This window comes from Alternaria conjuncta (genome assembly GCF_024043145.1).
Source record: "Alternaria conjuncta strain BMP 0040 chromosome Unknown scaffold_9, whole genome shotgun sequence".
NCBI lineage: Eukaryota > Fungi > Ascomycota > Dothideomycetes > Pleosporales > Pleosporaceae > Alternaria > Alternaria conjuncta.
Genome location: NW_026250098.1, coordinates 13,089 through 29,304, shown reverse-complemented (window position 1 = coordinate 29,304; position 16,216 = coordinate 13,089). Strand labels below are relative to the sequence as shown.

The following is a 16,216-nucleotide window of genomic DNA, read 5'->3' as shown; positions in this document are numbered from 1 at the left end:
ATTTGTTTCATTATCAGGAGAACCGCGAGTCGCTACGCTCAATCAGACCGCCATTGAACTCGCCTTCAAGTTGCACTAGAGCAGCCTTGTCTCCTTTCAATGATGTTGAGTAATCCGAGAGCACCGGCAGAATTGAGAAGGGGCGGTAAGTGCCACCTCGCTACTATCGACGTTCTTGACCCTATACACCACATTGGCACTCTTTACGCACATCCGGAGGCTATGCTCTTTCCATCCTCAGGTACGCCATGTTAGCGCTGAGGCTCCGAGAAACAAGCATTTTACCCCGGATTCCCAAGGTGCCAACCCAAGCTTTTCCTCGAGCTGCCTTTTAGCCAGAACGGTTCGGCTCCACGCCGGTACACCATCTGACCACGCGGCCATAACGCCATCCATCTATCCAGCGCGCGATGTGCCGAAGGTGCTATACATTGCAGCTCTTTACTCGCTCGCTTGCTCGCTTTTCCCCCGAAGACACTGGGATTCATATGTACCCCAGACGAGCTCGGCTTGGTTCTGCATGAAATGGACGTGGAGCTACGGCAATAATCCCTGTCGGATCTTCGTCACAGGACGGCGTGACTTGCTCAGATAAATTGCGAGGACGGATGAAAGGACCATCTGTGCACCAGGAGAACGCAAACCAGTATCCTGTACCCCACCGCCACGCTTTGAGGTATAGTCGAGGCAGACTGATTCTGCCTAAAGGACTGGTACTATGGCCAGGTGAAACTGGTCTTTATAAACACTTCTCCCGTTGCCCAGACTTGATCATCACGCTCCCTTGACATCTCATCTCCATCCGAAGCAAAGTACCCACTTATCCAAACGTCAACATGAAGTTCGCCGCAGCAACAGCTCTCTTTGCAGGTCTCGCCGCCGCCGGCCCCGTTGAGCTCGCCGAGCGCCAGAGTTGCCCAAAGGTTTACATCTTCGGAGCCCGTGAGACCACTCTGCCTCAAAGCAATGGCTACGGTACTGCCGCTGGGCTCGTAAACTCCGTCAAGAGCGCCTACCCCGGTGCAGGATCTGAGGCCATCGTATACCCAGCTTGTGGTGGAGGCTCTGCCTGCGGAGGCATCTCTTACGACAACTCTGCTTCTCAGGGAACTGCGGCTGTTGTCAAGGCTGTTACTGCCTACAACCAGAAGTGCCCTGACACCCAGATCGTCCTTATCGGATACTCTCAGGTATGGATGATGCCATGAATCCAAGAAAGCCAAGTACTAACGGCCCGCAGGGAGGTCAGATCATGGACAATGCCGTCTGCGGCGGCGCAGGTTCCACATTGACCGGCACCGCCCTGGCAGCCGTCAAGGCCGCAATCTTCATGGGCGACCCCCACAACCGCAACGGTCTCCCCTACAACGTCGGTACCTGCAAGGCCCAAGGCGTAAGTTTGCCACTTCCTCATCCAAATCTACTCCCACTAACAGCTACCTCAGTTCGCCGCCCGCCCCTCAGGATTCTCCTGCTCACCCGCCAGCACCAGCATCATCCAGAGCTACTGCGACTCCCAGGACCCATACTGCTGCAACGGAAACGACGCCAACCACCACCAGCAGTACGTCAGCATTTACGGAAACCAGGCCCTTACCTTCATCAAGAGCAAGCTCACTGCTTAGACGTGCCTTGCATGCGAAGAGGAGGGAAGCAAAGGAAAATTGGCTGGCACCTACTGTAGGTGTAACACTTCGATGTAAATATGAATCAAATGAACATTTATATGCTACACGATGAAGGGTTACTTACTCCACTGTAACCAATCGTCACCGTGCTTGCTTTTCTTAATTTCTTCTCCCAACACCCAACCGGGAAGATCAGGTAGCCCTTGTTTCCCAACATCACCAGCCTCTTCAACCGTCATGTCTAAACCGATATCTCTACTCCACTTCAGAACATTCTGCATATTCGCCGCAGTTATTTTGAAAAGGCTCTTGTTACCCGCGCTTAGAGTGGGGTGTTTCGTCCGGTCGGATGTCTCGATCATGCTGCCATTAACATCTCTACCGAGACATACACGCTGGAACCCGAGGACTGCTTTGTAGAGCTCCTCGATTGCGAAGTTATCTGTGAAAGTTTTGGGGTCATTTTCAACTATGCGAGAAGACATCTTGGAGTAGGCAGTGGCGGGCAGATCTGGTACGTTCGCTCGCGGTATATACGGCGTGTGCTTGCTCGCACCTTCTAGCACGCAAACGTATGTACCCTTTCATGACCAGATGTTTGTGCTCCAACAATGTAAGAAAGCGCTATATGGCGGCTGCACGAGTGTTTGTTCAAGTTAAAACCAATCCGCGCCCTTTAGTCTTTCCCAACTCAGACATCATTCCCTCACCGCAATCTCCTCTAAACACCCAAGATGTGCGGCCCCGGCCCTCTGGAAAAGCTCTACTTTCATGGCTGCTTCCTCGATCCGTTCTTTTCCCTCACCACCGAAATCGAAAGAATGGACTGTCTTACCGGAAACGTGATGAGCCCGCTAAAAGATATGAAGTATGTTTACCTGGGTACGTGGGGTAAAGATAAGTTCAGAACGCTCGACGAGGAGCAAAAGCGACACTTCAAACGCTGCATGAAAAAGATCACGAATTATCTGGAAGAAATGAATGAGTGGGTCGATGAGATCGAGGTGGAACTTGAGGAGAAGGCTGGAATACGGCGATGGGATTGCAAGATGGAAAAGTAGGATTGTTATTCATAACATCCGCTATGTAAAAGAAATGTAAACGCCAACCCAGGCGCCATGCAAATATGCAACAACCACTCATTAACTTCATCAAAATCCTCTTGATACATCTTACAACTTGGCCTTCGGCCACTGGTCCATCAAATCCGTCATCTCAAACCTAGGCCAGTCGGGGTTGAGGCTAGGCGCCGGCCTTTCGCGATCCCATGCCCACTTCTCCTTGAGTGCTGGTTCCAGCTCGTCTTCCAGCATCTGCACGACATACTTGCCGAGAACAGGGAAGAACTTGTAGCCGTGGAAGGAGCCGCATGTGGCGACGTAGAGGCCCTTGGCACCGGCGTGGGGCGAGATGATGAAGTCGGATGAAGTTGTGAATGCGTCCCTGGGTGATGTTAGTACTGTGAAGGAATAGGGTGCATGAGTGTAGAACTTACCAGCAAATGCGATGCTTCTCCATCTTCCAATTCGCGCCCTTCTTCCCGTAAAACACATCATTCGCGTGATCAATATCCAGCTTCAACGGACCAGGCACATCCCACTGGTTATAATCCTTCCCAGACGGCGGCGCAGAAACGAAGCGACCGGGTAGTACTTCATGTGTATGCTTGAAGATCTTCTCGCCCCACCACTTGAGCTCGCGGTCCTTGGTAGGCGGTAAGCTGCCGATGAAGGGTCCGTATGCGGCGGTGTAGCCCTGGACACCGACGGGCATGTCCTTGAACTTCTCGTACGACTTCTCGTCTAGAGTCGTCATGCCGGTTGTGATACCACCAGCGACAATTCTTGAGCCAGAACGCAGGTTGGGGTTGCCGCTTTCCTGGGCGGCTTGTTCGAGGAGCTTGGCGGTGTAGGCGCCGGTTGAGAGGATGGTGTGCGTGGCTTTGATGGTGCTGCCTTGCTCGGTGTTGACGCCTGTGCAGCGGCCGGCGCTGTCGAAGTCTAGGTCTTTGACCTTCTCGGTGATGTACTTGACGCCCTTTGCGATCGACCACTTGGTAACTGCTCTTAGCGCGTCGCCAGCTTGTGCCCAGCCACTCGTCTTGTTGACGAGTACACTCTTTGCGCCGTCGTAGTTCGCATCCTCGAAAAGTCCGCCGAACAGCTTCTTCGCCTCCTCAATAGTAACTGACTGTAGGTCTGCTTCGCGTCCAAGCTTCTTGTAGTTGTCGATGACTTCTTGTGCGTAATCTGAACGGCAAACCCAGAAGATACCAGTCTCGTGGAAGTACGGCTGCCATAATGGGTCCTCCTTGAAAACATCTTGCGCCTCAAGCGCGAGTCTGCAGTAGATGACATCGTCGTAGTCGGCGCGCACGACCTTGTTCCAGTCCCATGAAGCTGCTACGCGGTTATCGGCGTCCCAAGCATCCTGGTCGACAACAGTAACTTGTCGGTCTGGGTACTTCTTGATCAGGTGGTAAGCAGTCGAAATACCGAAGACACCGGCGCCAACGACGAGGTATGAGGGCTTGCTGGACGACATGTTGTTCAGTAACCAGGGTTTATCGTCGCAGAGCATAGAAGTGGGAGAGGTTTGATGCAGCGATGACCATCCAAGACCATCGCATTGCGTATTTATATCATCACGCACTACTACCATCACTCGCATCGCAATCGGTTAGTGAGTATAGTGGGCCGAAAGCGGCCATGTCGTTGTGGTCGCTGTAGACTAGGCGCGGGGCATTCGTGGAGGTTGTTTCCTTATCGAGCAAGATTTTGCGACGGGCAAGCTCCGTCGCTTTTCCCGATGCCCTCTACGCCGGCTGCCATGGCTCCAATTGGACATGGCTCGTGATTAATCGTCTGCCTATCTGCTGATATCGACGTCTAGAGAGTTGCGCAGTCGTCACCGACGGTTCCGATTATCGTGGCCGTTGGAAAGGTCGCCGCATCTAAGCGAGATGGCGGCGGCCGTAACGTGCTAACCCGATTCAGCTATGCGGCGCGATGAGTGAATCTGAAGTACAGACCGACACCACGTTGAGATGTTGAAATCTTGTAATGCTAGGAGAGAAAAAGGATGAGAGATATCATATGTAGCCTGTCCTGGTCAGTCCAGGATATACGTATAGGTAGTCGGCACGTGGTACTGCGTCAAGCTCGGCCGCCACCGCGAGCTTGGGCTTTCTTTGGAACAGCATCACTGTGGACATACTATTCGTGATACTTCTGGTATATAGCCCTGCATGTTCCACGGATTGAAGTGCTTGAGTTGTAGTGTGCTAGCATCACGCGTCACTGTAGCAAGCGGCACCAGCGAACCTATCGCTTCCATGCGAACTGCACGACAACTCAAATTCCATGCAAGGTATATATTCATACATTTTACATGGGACTCGTACCATGCATGCAAGTTTCGGAAAGCTGTAGAGAACTGTGAGCGTCCCGGCCAGTGACAAGGGGCGCCAGCGCATCAGGGGCCAACAAGCCAACCACAACCAGGCTCGAGACGGCTAATACTTCGACTAGAACGTCGACTAGAAGCTTTTGAGTACATTAGGCTTATACGCGAATGTAAGCTCGATGCAGAGCGGGTAGACTAGGATTGACAGCGTAGCCCAATGGCCCTGCAGGATGGCGTCGCGAGTCTGCTTCGCGTGGACACGGTACATTAACCGATCTAGTGCAAAAGCCGCCCGTTGGGTGCCCAATAAAAGTTCTCGTACGATCGTTCAACAGCTGTCTCACCAAACGCTCAACCGTCGCGATCATATCGCTCCCTCAGTACCGATATACTATGCCTTTGTCTGGCAGTGGGGTTATATCCGCCCGCCCACTGCGTACAGCGAGGCTTTCCCGGGGAATGGGCGTGTCCACATCGTTTTCTGGTTCTGGGCTCGAAAGAACAATGTACGCAGGTTGGGCCGTCCGTTCAGCCACAGTGCCGCTTCGCGATTTCTTCGCACTGCCGCGCTCTTTAGGTCCAGATTGCATTCTTTTGTGACGCGATTTTGTCGTGCTAACCTTCGACTTTAGGATGTATATCTCCTGTTCTGGTTTCTCGCGTGTTCGGTAGAAGTCATGACTTCCTGGGAAGCTACCACCCCAATCAAGCGATTTGTGTTCGATCTTGGTGCCAAGGGCTTGCAAATGTCAGTTCGCGATATTGAAAATCTCAGAGACGGGATGTACTGACCGTACAAATCTTCCTTGGGCTGCTTCCCCAGGCTCACTTGTATTGTCTTGCTGCGCACCTGTGGTGGCTCAGGGCTCAGTGCCGTGGGCGGAGTCGGCGGAGCCGCTGGAACTGATGGAGGCCGATTTGGAGTTGATGGCTGATAGAGAGAGCCATTGTCTTCCATCTCGTCATCATCGCTGACATGGGGAAGCTGGTGATTGCTCCGCTGACGAACTGGATCGGCAGCATCGGGGCGTGAGCGGATCTCGACCGAGGCTGGATATGTTAGGTGAACTTTCTCTAGAGATTGCTAGCATGATATGGCACGACTTACGTAGTACTTGCTCGGTGTCCACTTCAGCAATGAGTTCAAAAAATTCATCTTTGTCACGAGGCCTTGTGCCCTCAAGGTGAGGACCAATGAAAGCCCCTTCAGCGTCTCTTGATACACTGGGGCTGTAGTCAAAGCTGGGATCGAGACCAGTGAAGGTGACGCCATCGCTGACGGCTTTTGCTGTCTGGGATGGACAAGAGCAAAGCCGTTCTACCCACTGTTAGCCTGATGATAAAACCAATGACTCCGATAGTGCTTGCCGTCATGGTTCAGTTTCAATTCATCCTTCGTTTCACTCTGCTCACATCTCCATCGATGCAAAACAACCCTGACAGTTTTGTGCTTGTGCCTATGCGAGTCTATGGACTCCCATCTGACAAAAATCTCGCCTTTCTTGTTTGTTGCAGAGTATTGAACGAATCGAGGCATCTCCGATAAGCGACTTCTGGCCATGCTTTTAAGCCACCGCTCATTAGCAACAACTTGCGGATATCCGCCATCCGCCATGAGCTGAGAGATCATGATATCCCATAGTTGCAAGACTGCATGGTCGCACAAGAACAGCTCCCCGGGTGAACGCTGATCTTCTTCACAGAACGTTTGCTCATGCGCTCCCTCCCAAGTAAGCCACTTGCTGTGAACTTTCCACTTACTCACAAAGAACCCGGCATCGATGTTCAAATGCTCGCCTTTCACAAAGCAGAGCCCCATAGCCTTCGTTGCTGGAGAAGACCGCAGCAGACACATCAACAAATGTGACACATATAGCGCGAAGGGATCGTCTAGCGTCTTGACAATTTCTGCGGACTTAAAACGATGTAGCAGCTCGTCTTGAGGCGTCCTACAGGGGGTATGACTTTTCAAGATCCTCCACAACTCGGGGTCTATGGGGACTGGATTCTTGCGCAAGCTTTGCTCGATGATATGAACCTGCTAAGATATAAAGTTAGTCGATGGCGTTCTGTCAGGTATCTTCCACCTACGTCTTTGCCATCAGCGGCCGAATAGTAGAAGGCCGCCCGACCTTCTTGGTCCGTGTTGAGCGTTTTCATCTTCGTCCAGATCCATCCGGTGACATCGCTTTGCATAAGCTCACCCTTTCCATCTTCAATCTGCATCATCACGTCACCCTTCTTGTTGATGGAATTCAGCAGCAGTTGGGTGTAGTCCGACACAAGTTCCGAGTCAGTCGACTCGTCTGTTCGCATCGCAGCTGTCCAAATAGCAGAGATTCCTTCACTCTCTTCGCCTACGCCCATGAGCGCATTGCGATCAATGCTAGTACGTCCCTCAGCAAAGTTATAACCGTATACGTAGTTCTTTCCCTTTATTCCACCGTCCGGCAAGAGAAGACCGCGCAGATACATGTGCCCTTGGTATTTGGGGTCCCGGATGAGATCGCCATGAATGGTGCGGATGATGTTCTGGGGTGGGTTGATATCGAGCGTGACGGTAAGCCACTCCTTGAATTCAGTAATGTGGAGTCGTTCGCCTGGTTTCTTGTACCCGAACTCATCCCGAGTAGAATCTTTAGAGCCAACTGTCAAGCAAACATCTTCCCAGGGATGAGAGTCATAAGTCCTGGGCTGACCCTTGGCCTTCGCTTTCATCTTCTCCAGAGTCTTCTCCTTAATGCGTGTGAGCGAGCAGACTAGGTTACCCTTTTTGTAGATGAATTTCCATCTGAAACCACTGCTCTCATAACAGACGTTGTAGCCTTCGCGCCGATAAACAAGAGCAGAGATTTTCATGCCATCGCCGTGCTGTCCTGTCTGTCTATCATCATGGAACTTGGTTGTTGCTCCAGTACCCAGGTTGCGGTACTTCAGAGTGGCTTTGAAATTGACGATCTTGAGGCCATCTTTGCAGTATCCGTCCTTATCATGTTTGAACTGGATGAAACCAAGAAGTTCTTTGGTGTCCGGGTGACTGGCCTCGATGAGTATGACTCGTTTCTTTTTGTTCTCGGTATACGTAGGATGAAGTTGGGATAGATTGAGGTTGAAAGAACTCAGAATGCCGTCTCTCCTGTGGCTCGTCAGAGACTGATGTTTTGAAATCGCCAGCAAACATACTGACCAGTTTTGGTACGACTCGCGGAATGCTTCTTGACACGACCAGTATGGCCTGTAAGAATTCACGATATTGAGATCCTTCGTCGTGCGGTTAATGCCGATGAGATCAGTGTTTAGATCAAGTTGGTTATAGCCGTCGTCATCAGAATATCCGTTGTCGTCGCTGACATTTCCGTAGTCGCTATCACTTTCGCCCAATTCAAATTCCGCTCCCAAATAATCCCGGCTCATATCGGGGATGGGACAGCGATATGCTGCCATAGCTTGATACGTAGACGATGCCGCAGCTGTGCATATGTGGGTGCTATGGCAGCGTAAACCAAATGACGCGTGGCGTAGAGTGCAAAAGCCAATTCACATTACAAGAAACGCGTTAAACGCGAGGACATAACAGCTCCAAAAGCAAGGTGAGCGCGAGAGTGAGACGAGGGGAGAACTGGAGTAAGCGTGTGTTTGCTATGGCACGGGCCACGCTTAGCGTGGCTCCATCGTGCCTTCCAAGGTTAGCGCGTGACGCGGTATCACGTGACAATGCGACCAAATCGAGCTGTCGTTTCTTGACCTGAACCACCACAGCATCATCATTAATCATCTCGACTTTGGCTCATTCATCCGCTCACACCGTTTTTAAAGCTATTTCGAAGAGAGGATGACACATGCAACCTCAAACAACAGTAACCGTCGCATTCCCCCTCAAATCCATCGAGCTCGCCCCAACATGCACAACAAAATCCCCCTTCTCAACCACATACTGCATCTTCCTATCCCACAGCCCCCACTTCGCCACATCCAACTCAACACTAACATCCACCGTCTCACCCGCCTTGACCATAACCTTCTTGAAGCCCTTGAGCTCCTTGTTCGGCACTACAACACTAGCGAAAACATCTTGAACATAGACCTGCACTACCTCCTTACCATCCACGTCAGATTCGTTCGTTACGGTCACGGTCGCGGTGATGGTGTCGCTGGGGCTGACTTCGGTCTTTGAGAGTGTGACGTTGGAGTAAGTGAAGTTTGCGTATGAGAGGCCGTAACCGAAGTCGTATAGTGCTTGAGGGCTGTTGAGGACGTATTGGTGGCCGAATTGGAGGGTGCCGTTTGGAAGGATGGCTCCGGCGTCGGTGGCGCGACCGGAGTTGAGGTAGTCGTAGTAGATTGGCAGGGTACCGACGTCGTAGGGGAAGGAGACTGAGAGTTTGCCGGAGGGCGTGACGTCGCCGAAGAGGACGTCGGCTAAGCCATTGCCGCCTTGCTCACCGGGGTAAAATTGCTGGAGGAGCGCGGCTGCGTTGTCCGAGATCCAGGGTTCGGTGACGGGCTTGCCGGAGGAGTATACGACGATGGTGGGTTTGCCGGTTTCGATGATGGCTTGGACGAGCTCGCCCATGGCGCCGACAAGGTTGAGTGATGCGACGTCTACGTGTTCACCGGTAGTGGCGTTCAGTCCTTGCCAGAGCTCTTGCTGATCGCGTGACCAGGTACCGACGACGACTACTGCGACATCTGCAGCCTCAGCCGCAGCGACGGCATCGGGGAAGCCGGATTGATCGTTTGACCAGCGCTCGCACCCTTGGGCGTAGGTCACAGTGCCACTAGATGCACTCTGAATGCCTTGCAACGGGGTAACGTTGGTAGGGTTGTACTGAGAGCGGTAGACGACGTAGTCTCCTAGATTAGTGATGTTGGCCATTGGGCCAATGACAGCAATGTTCGCAGACTTGGAGAGGGGCAAGGCGCTGTTCTTGTTCTCGAGCAAGACGATGGAGTCAGCCTCGAGCGTCCTGGCAAGCTGCACATGCTCTTCAGGGTGGATGATGGACTCAGTCGCGTTCGTGGAGAGGCCTTGGTATGGGTTCTCGAACAGACCCATTTCGAACTTCGCACGGAGCTGGCGGCTCACAGCTCGGTCGACGATTTCGATGTCTAGCTTGCCTTCTTCGACCAGACGAGGGATGTTTGCGTAGTTGTATGAGCCTCCACCCATCTCTACATCGTTGCCGTTTGGTAGAGCCATGAGCGTCACTGCTTCGCTATCGATTGGCGTGTCTTCTGTCTTGCATTGACACAGCTTGAAGTTGCAGCACAGCCTGTCTGTAGCGCCCGCATCCGAAGTGAGCCAGTACTTGTAGCCCCATTCCTCGCGGAGAATTGTCTCTTGCATATGGCCATCCGCGATTGAAGGTATTCCATCGTAAGAGTGATAAGCACCCATGATGTTCCAGGCACCAGCATCCATGATAGCTCGATGAAAAGGCGGCAGCCACGTGGTTCGCAGCTCCCGTTCGCCTCCATGGACTGGTCCGGTGTTGAGACCTTGCTCTGGATTACTGAACCCGGCAAAGTGCTTGACCGTAGCGCTGACATTCAGACTTTGCACTCCCTTGACATACTCGTATGCCATCTCGCCGGCTAGATAACCATCCTCGCCGTACGTTTCTTCCACTCTTCCGAAACGCAGCTCACGCGCCAGATCCGCGAGTGGAGCGAACAGCTGATTGATGCCGAGAGGAGCCGACTCCTTCGCAATCGCCACAGCCATGTCGTGTATTAGCTGTGGATCCCACGAGCAGGCCTGCCCAATCGGGCTGTTGTAGATGGTCGCATTACCGACGAGCAAGCCATGTATAGCTTCCGTCTGAACCATTGCTGGAATGCCCAATGTCGTGTTGTGCAGAAGATAGTCCTGGCCAATCTTTACGCCATTGCTGATCCATTCCGCAGGTATCGGATAGCCGACGTAAAACTGACCCGCGCGGACGCGGAAATTCCATTCCAGACCTGTCTCGTTGACAGCATTGGTGGTGGTGTTGATCCAATTCGAGATATCTCCCTGAATGAGCTGAGCTGTCTTTTCCTCGATAGTCATCCGGGAAAGAAGATCCGCCACTCTGTCCTCCACTGGTGCGGAAGCATCCTTGTAGGTCGCATTCGCTGCTTGCTGTCTGCGAACCAAGTCGTATGCGCTGCTAGGAAGGAGTAGAGCACACCCAGCAAGCAGGGAGGCTGAACCGGAGAAGAATTGCCGCATAATGGTATGGAGTGTACACCGTGTGAGTACAGTCTCGCCCGGATACCAGGTTCTAGACAATGTACCGTAAGTCTTATAGATGCTCTCCAGGGTCTACGGGCCGTTGGACGGGGTGCATGCAGACTTCTGGATGTGCTGCGGACAATCTTCACCCGAGACGCTCATTGTATATTGAGGTACCGGTTCAATGGGCGATGATCTATGTCATACTTCCCAACCGAAATGATGCCGCAGCTTATTGGGCTGCATGTGACGCGTGCTAACTCTTCGAGCGCACATCCGGTGCAGATCGGAAGGCTTGCTGTAATCGCATCTTCGTTATAGACGCGTGCGTTTTCGACTTTACGCGTGGAAGCGAAGGGAAGAAAGCTGTGTCGAGTGTGTGGGACATGAGGTTTGATTGACGGAAGAAATGGTGGCTTGCGCTAGCCAAGGCGCTTCCCCCCCGCTCTGATCACAACGAACAACGCTCTCCGCACTTCAACCCCGGATCATCTCAGTCATTAAACTTTTTGGACATAGTTTGATGTAATAATCTTGTTCTTTCGGAAACTAGGGACTAGATCCGTAGGATTTGCAGCGCTGTTGCAGCTAACTGTAAATTCGATGACGTCGCCGGTCTTGAACGCATTGCATGGCAAGTTTGCTTGAATGAAATCTTCATTTGACATTAAATAATACTCTTCCAACATCTAAAGCCGATCAGAACTCATGGTAGCATAGCCCGTAGACAATTGCCCATCTGAAATCAAACCCAAGGCCCCTAATCTAGTATAAACGTCATGCATGCGCCATAAAACCTGGTATATCCTCCTCTTTCCCCAATCCCGTCCCATTGCATCCCATCTCAAATCTACCTTAATTACTCATACAAACATTAAATAACATCATCATAATAAACACATAAGAATCGTAATCGTCCTCTCTTCCTTACACTTCTCTCACACATCATACTCTACCCCAAAAGCAACAAAGGAACGAAAAACGCAACCCACCAAACCCTCTCCTTACTCCTGTCACTCAGCATACCACTCGCACCTCCGGTGGCAGCCGGGGGTGCAGGTGGTTCGCCAGTATATTGCGAGATGCGTGTTGAGGTTGAGCTAGGTGTGGTAGCGGTGCTGAGCGTCGAGCCGGCGACGAGGGCGCTGGAGAGTTCGGGGGTGGGTCGCGAGATGGGGGAGGCGGAGCCACGGGAGGCGGAGGGATTGTAGGAGAATGGCGGGGCGGTGGGGAAGGCGGTATCGGTGTTGGAGAGTGGTGATGGTGTTGAGGATGTAACGGTGACGGTGGAGAGGATGGTCGATGCAGAGTCGGTTGCTGAGGATGACGGTTCATCTGAACCGCTTGTTGATGTCGAGGTTGGCTGGTCTGCTGATGTCGATGCGGAAGCAGACGTGAGTGTAACCACAGTCGTTGTCGTTGTCGCCGATGCAGTAGATTCGACGTTTGAAGAGGTCGGGAGTAGCGGAGTGGGTAGCGTCAGAATGACAGTGGTTGTCGTGGTTGTAGTCGTGGTGAAGATGGTTTGGTGGTTGACATCAGGTATTAAGATCGACGACAAGAGCGGGAGGTTGATGGAAGCAGAAGCAGCCAGCTCATCCGCTTGCCCAACTACAGCTATTGCCAGACCAGGATGGATGCTGGCAAACACGGAGGAGGGAGTAGCGCTGGGAGTTAGCACAGTCGAAGCAACTGAAGAGCTTGGCGATGCTGAGTAGTATACTGTCTCACAGACAACTTCGACTACGATAGGCACATAGCCTGGCGTGGGAACCGAAGCAGGCGAGACGACGGTTGCTGAGTTCGATATCGATGGGTATACATATGTTGAGTTCTGAGTCGTGATATTGAGCGTACTTGATATCGACAGTGCCACTTGTGTTGCTTCTGGTGAGGAGCTGGACACTGCATATGGGGTTGATAACGAAGGAAGGGCGGCGACAACGGATGTATTCGATGGCGACGGAATCGGGTACGGAGCGATGGTCGCTGAGCTGGGCTCTGGTATCAATGTTGATAAACTGTATGGCGGCACTGGTAGTCCAGTAGCATGTGCGTGCGGTCGTAGCGCTCCAACGGTGGTAGCTATCAAGGTTAGTAAATCGCAAACACCCAAACAACCACTCCATGTACTTACTACTATTCATCTCGTAGGGCTTTGACACTACACCACCAATTACACCCACCGACAGCGCACTCAGCACCATTATTGACGAACTTCCCCTCATGATGAACGAATGTGGGACTGTGATTGCGCAAGGAACGACGTGCTGCTATTGGCCAGACACAGATCTCAAGAAGATCCGACGAAAGGGACAAAAAGAGTGCGGATTGACAGAGACACAGAGCGTTGAAAGAACTACTCCGAAGAACCAGCCCTCTGATCATATGTATTAATATTGGGGGGCTGATATTGACCGTTGCGGAAAACCAGGGTGGCCGGTCATGCCAGCCACCGGGCGATCCTACGAAGAAGCATGTTTGTCGCACACCAACGTTCGGTGTAGCGCAGCGCATGCACAACCTATGCACCGTGCCAGCGGCAGCTATCTGAAACTTTCCGGCTTGTCGATTTAGATGCATGCCATGGCAGTCGAGATGATGCGATGTTGCGGTGAATGAGGCGACAATGAGAGTTGGCAAGGAAGGCGCGTCACGCACGGACCTTCACCACGTCAAAAACTTGGTACAACGCGCTACTTTGGTGTCACGATGGCTTGTCGCGCTGGCTACTGACAGCAGAAGCTGCAAATCGCCGTGGCACTGACCACTACGCGACAACACAAGTTATCGCAATCTCACCGCCAGCGCAAAGGGCGGAAAGCGACAAATCGTTGACAGCCCTGCCTAAACTTCAAGTTCAGCGAGACCTTGGACGTGAAATGAAGTGTGACGTCGACGATGCTGTGGAATAGAGTCACAAATGAAGGAACATGTGCAGTGGAGTATGTTTATTGAATGAAGTCTAGTATGAAGCGCGCGATGCTGGGATGCACACCACGTAAGATCTGTAGCCTCTCTCGTTAGCGGAGCTCTCAAGAAAAGGCGGTTCGAGAATGGGAGTGTTGGATGCATATCAGACAGCAGTTGGTACAATTTTTGGTCGACATTAAATTCCGATCAGGTCTGTGATTAAAAGGTGTTTTCATCATTGCATGAGAGAGAAGAAAAAGTGTAGACTTACCATTGACAACATCATTCAACTTTGCGACGCTTGAAGAAAGTCTCGATACTTTTCTGCGATGCATCGTGACGAGAGCTTCCGACACCACCTCCGGTGCGCTTGAGGCTGCGGAGATGGTCCTTGCCGTTGATCGCAAGGATGGTTGCGCACCACCCTTCAGCGAGTCGCGGTGCGATAGCCGGTGAAGATTGACCAGGTACCCGGGTGGGTGCTTCTGACTCCTGCTGGCATGCAGGGCAATGTTCAGTCGCCGCTTGTGGTACTTTGACCTCGCCCAGACCTTGATCCGTGGCCGGCATCTCGACGGGCGACGAGGAAGGTTCTGGGATAGGCACCACGTGCACACTTTCAGAGGTGCTGTGGTCATCAGGCTCTGCCTTCGTCATGTACAGCTCGAGGTAGCCGGTGTTAGACCAGCCACCAAGATGCTCGAGCGATGGTCGCGCCGTTGCTTGGAGCTCTGGAGAGAGCGCAACACTCTTGGGCGGAAGGCGCAAAAGCAGTCGCTTCCAAAGAGTGGAGAGGAAAATGCCGTGCGAGACTATCGCAACCACGCTATCAGCGTCTTTCGACGCTTCGCCGAGGAGCGGCAAGAGATGCTCATCGAGGAATGAGTCGGCCCTGTGCGCCATGATCTCTTTCGACTCCACTTCCACAAAGCCTGGTGTATCCTTGTTGTCAAGTCGATCGTGGAACTTCTTCCCTTCCTTCGATCCGAAGTCCTGCTCCACCAACGCCCGTAGCTGCACGACATCCGGAACCGCTTTCGCAGTGTTATCGTCGCTTGCGGACGTCAACTGAGCCTCTCGGATCTTGCCAGCTGTTTTCACAGCCCGCTGGAGGTGCGATGAGAAGAGGTGGGTGAACTTCAACCCCTGGGACTTGAAGTGCTGACCAAGGCGGGTGGCCTGTTGGTAGCCGTGGTTGGTGAGCGCTGAATCTCTGCTACCGGCACTGTAATAATTAGCAACGAACCCCGATGACGACAGACGGAAAGCTTACTAGAGTTGGGCGACATTGTCGACCGTTTCCCCATGCCGGACCAGAAACAGCCTCATCGATCGCGCCATGGTGCCCACATAGGGCGGTATGAAGCGCCGTCGAGCTTCATGGATGGGTGAGGCGGGTAGAGAATGGCAGAGCTCTAAGAAATTGCGCGCGTCATTTTGGATGACATGGTCCGTGTTAGCGTCTTGATGACTAAGTATCTTCCTCCAGTGATCGGGGCGGCACGGCATCAAGGCACTTGGAGGCTACAACGACATATCCAGTGATGCTTTACTCTCTTACGGAGCACCCTGTATAAACCTAAATGACTATCGCAGGTTATGTCTCAGCCTTGTCTCGCGCATTGCAGCCTACCGCTTGAGCGCCATCGCGGCGGGTCAATGCCCAAGACCGCTCAGTTTACGGCTGATGTCCACGGGTGTTTCCAACATCAACAGCGTCTTCTTCGCTATCCTCAGCCTGATCATTGCTAATTCAACCATCGTAGTTTGTGTCGCAATATCTTACACACTATACACGCAATCACCGCCGCCGAACATCTTCGTAAAATGTTCCCATTTGCTGTCATTCTTGAGAGAGTGTAGGAAAGCCTCGTAGAAACGTGAAACTCCAATGCTCTCCTAGACGCCATTGCGATATCACGCCAGGTTGGTTTGGCTTTAAAGAAATTTCAGACTCTACAAGTTGTCATTACAAGCTCGAAGCTTTACACACTTTTCATCGACCTGATTCATGACGAGCTGCTCGCTAATACTATCGGCCTTCATTCTACTC

At 52.3% G+C, this 16,216-nt stretch overlaps 5 protein-coding genes across 5 annotated transcripts; 1 reads left to right on the top strand and 4 right to left on the bottom strand.

Annotated features, from left to right (window-relative positions):
• Positions 1 to 836: 836 nt before the first annotated feature.
• On the top strand, positions 837 to 1,625 carry J4E85_006446 (uncharacterized protein; the record flags this gene model as incomplete). The annotated part of the gene is made up of 3 exons (XM_051470684.1): positions 837 to 1,190; positions 1,241 to 1,393; positions 1,446 to 1,625. The coding sequence occupies 3 exons, from the start codon at positions 837 to 839 to the stop codon at positions 1,623 to 1,625; spliced, it is 687 nt and encodes a 228-aa protein (XP_051324894.1).
• Positions 1,626 to 2,800: 1,175 nt separating this feature from the next.
• On the bottom strand, positions 2,801 to 4,172 carry J4E85_006445 (uncharacterized protein; the record flags this gene model as incomplete). The annotated part of the gene is made up of 2 exons (XM_051470683.1): positions 2,801 to 3,071; positions 3,124 to 4,172. The coding sequence occupies 2 exons, from the start codon at positions 4,170 to 4,172 to the stop codon at positions 2,801 to 2,803; spliced, it is 1,320 nt and encodes a 439-aa protein (XP_051324893.1).
• Positions 4,173 to 5,410: 1,238 nt separating this feature from the next.
• Positions 5,411 to 8,447, bottom strand: J4E85_006444 (uncharacterized protein; the record flags this gene model as incomplete). The annotated part of the gene is made up of 5 exons (XM_051470682.1): positions 5,411 to 5,772; positions 5,826 to 6,083; positions 6,142 to 6,325; positions 7,125 to 8,169; positions 8,221 to 8,447. The coding sequence occupies 5 exons, from the start codon at positions 8,445 to 8,447 to the stop codon at positions 5,411 to 5,413; spliced, it is 2,076 nt and encodes a 691-aa protein (XP_051324892.1).
• A 433-nt stretch (positions 8,448 to 8,880) lies between these two features.
• Positions 8,881 to 11,247, bottom strand: J4E85_006443 (uncharacterized protein; the record flags this gene model as incomplete). The annotated part of the gene is made up of 1 exon (XM_051470681.1): positions 8,881 to 11,247. One exon carries the CDS (start codon positions 11,245 to 11,247, stop codon positions 8,881 to 8,883), a length of 2,367 nt encoding a protein of 788 aa, XP_051324891.1.
• Positions 11,248 to 14,445: 3,198 nt separating this feature from the next.
• J4E85_006442 (uncharacterized protein) lies at positions 14,446 to 15,504 on the bottom strand (the record flags this gene model as incomplete). Its single annotated transcript, XM_051470680.1, has 2 exons — positions 14,446 to 15,388; positions 15,437 to 15,504. 2 exons carry the CDS (start codon positions 15,502 to 15,504, stop codon positions 14,446 to 14,448), a joined length of 1,011 nt encoding a protein of 336 aa, XP_051324890.1.
• Between the last annotated feature and the right edge of the window lie 712 nt (positions 15,505 to 16,216).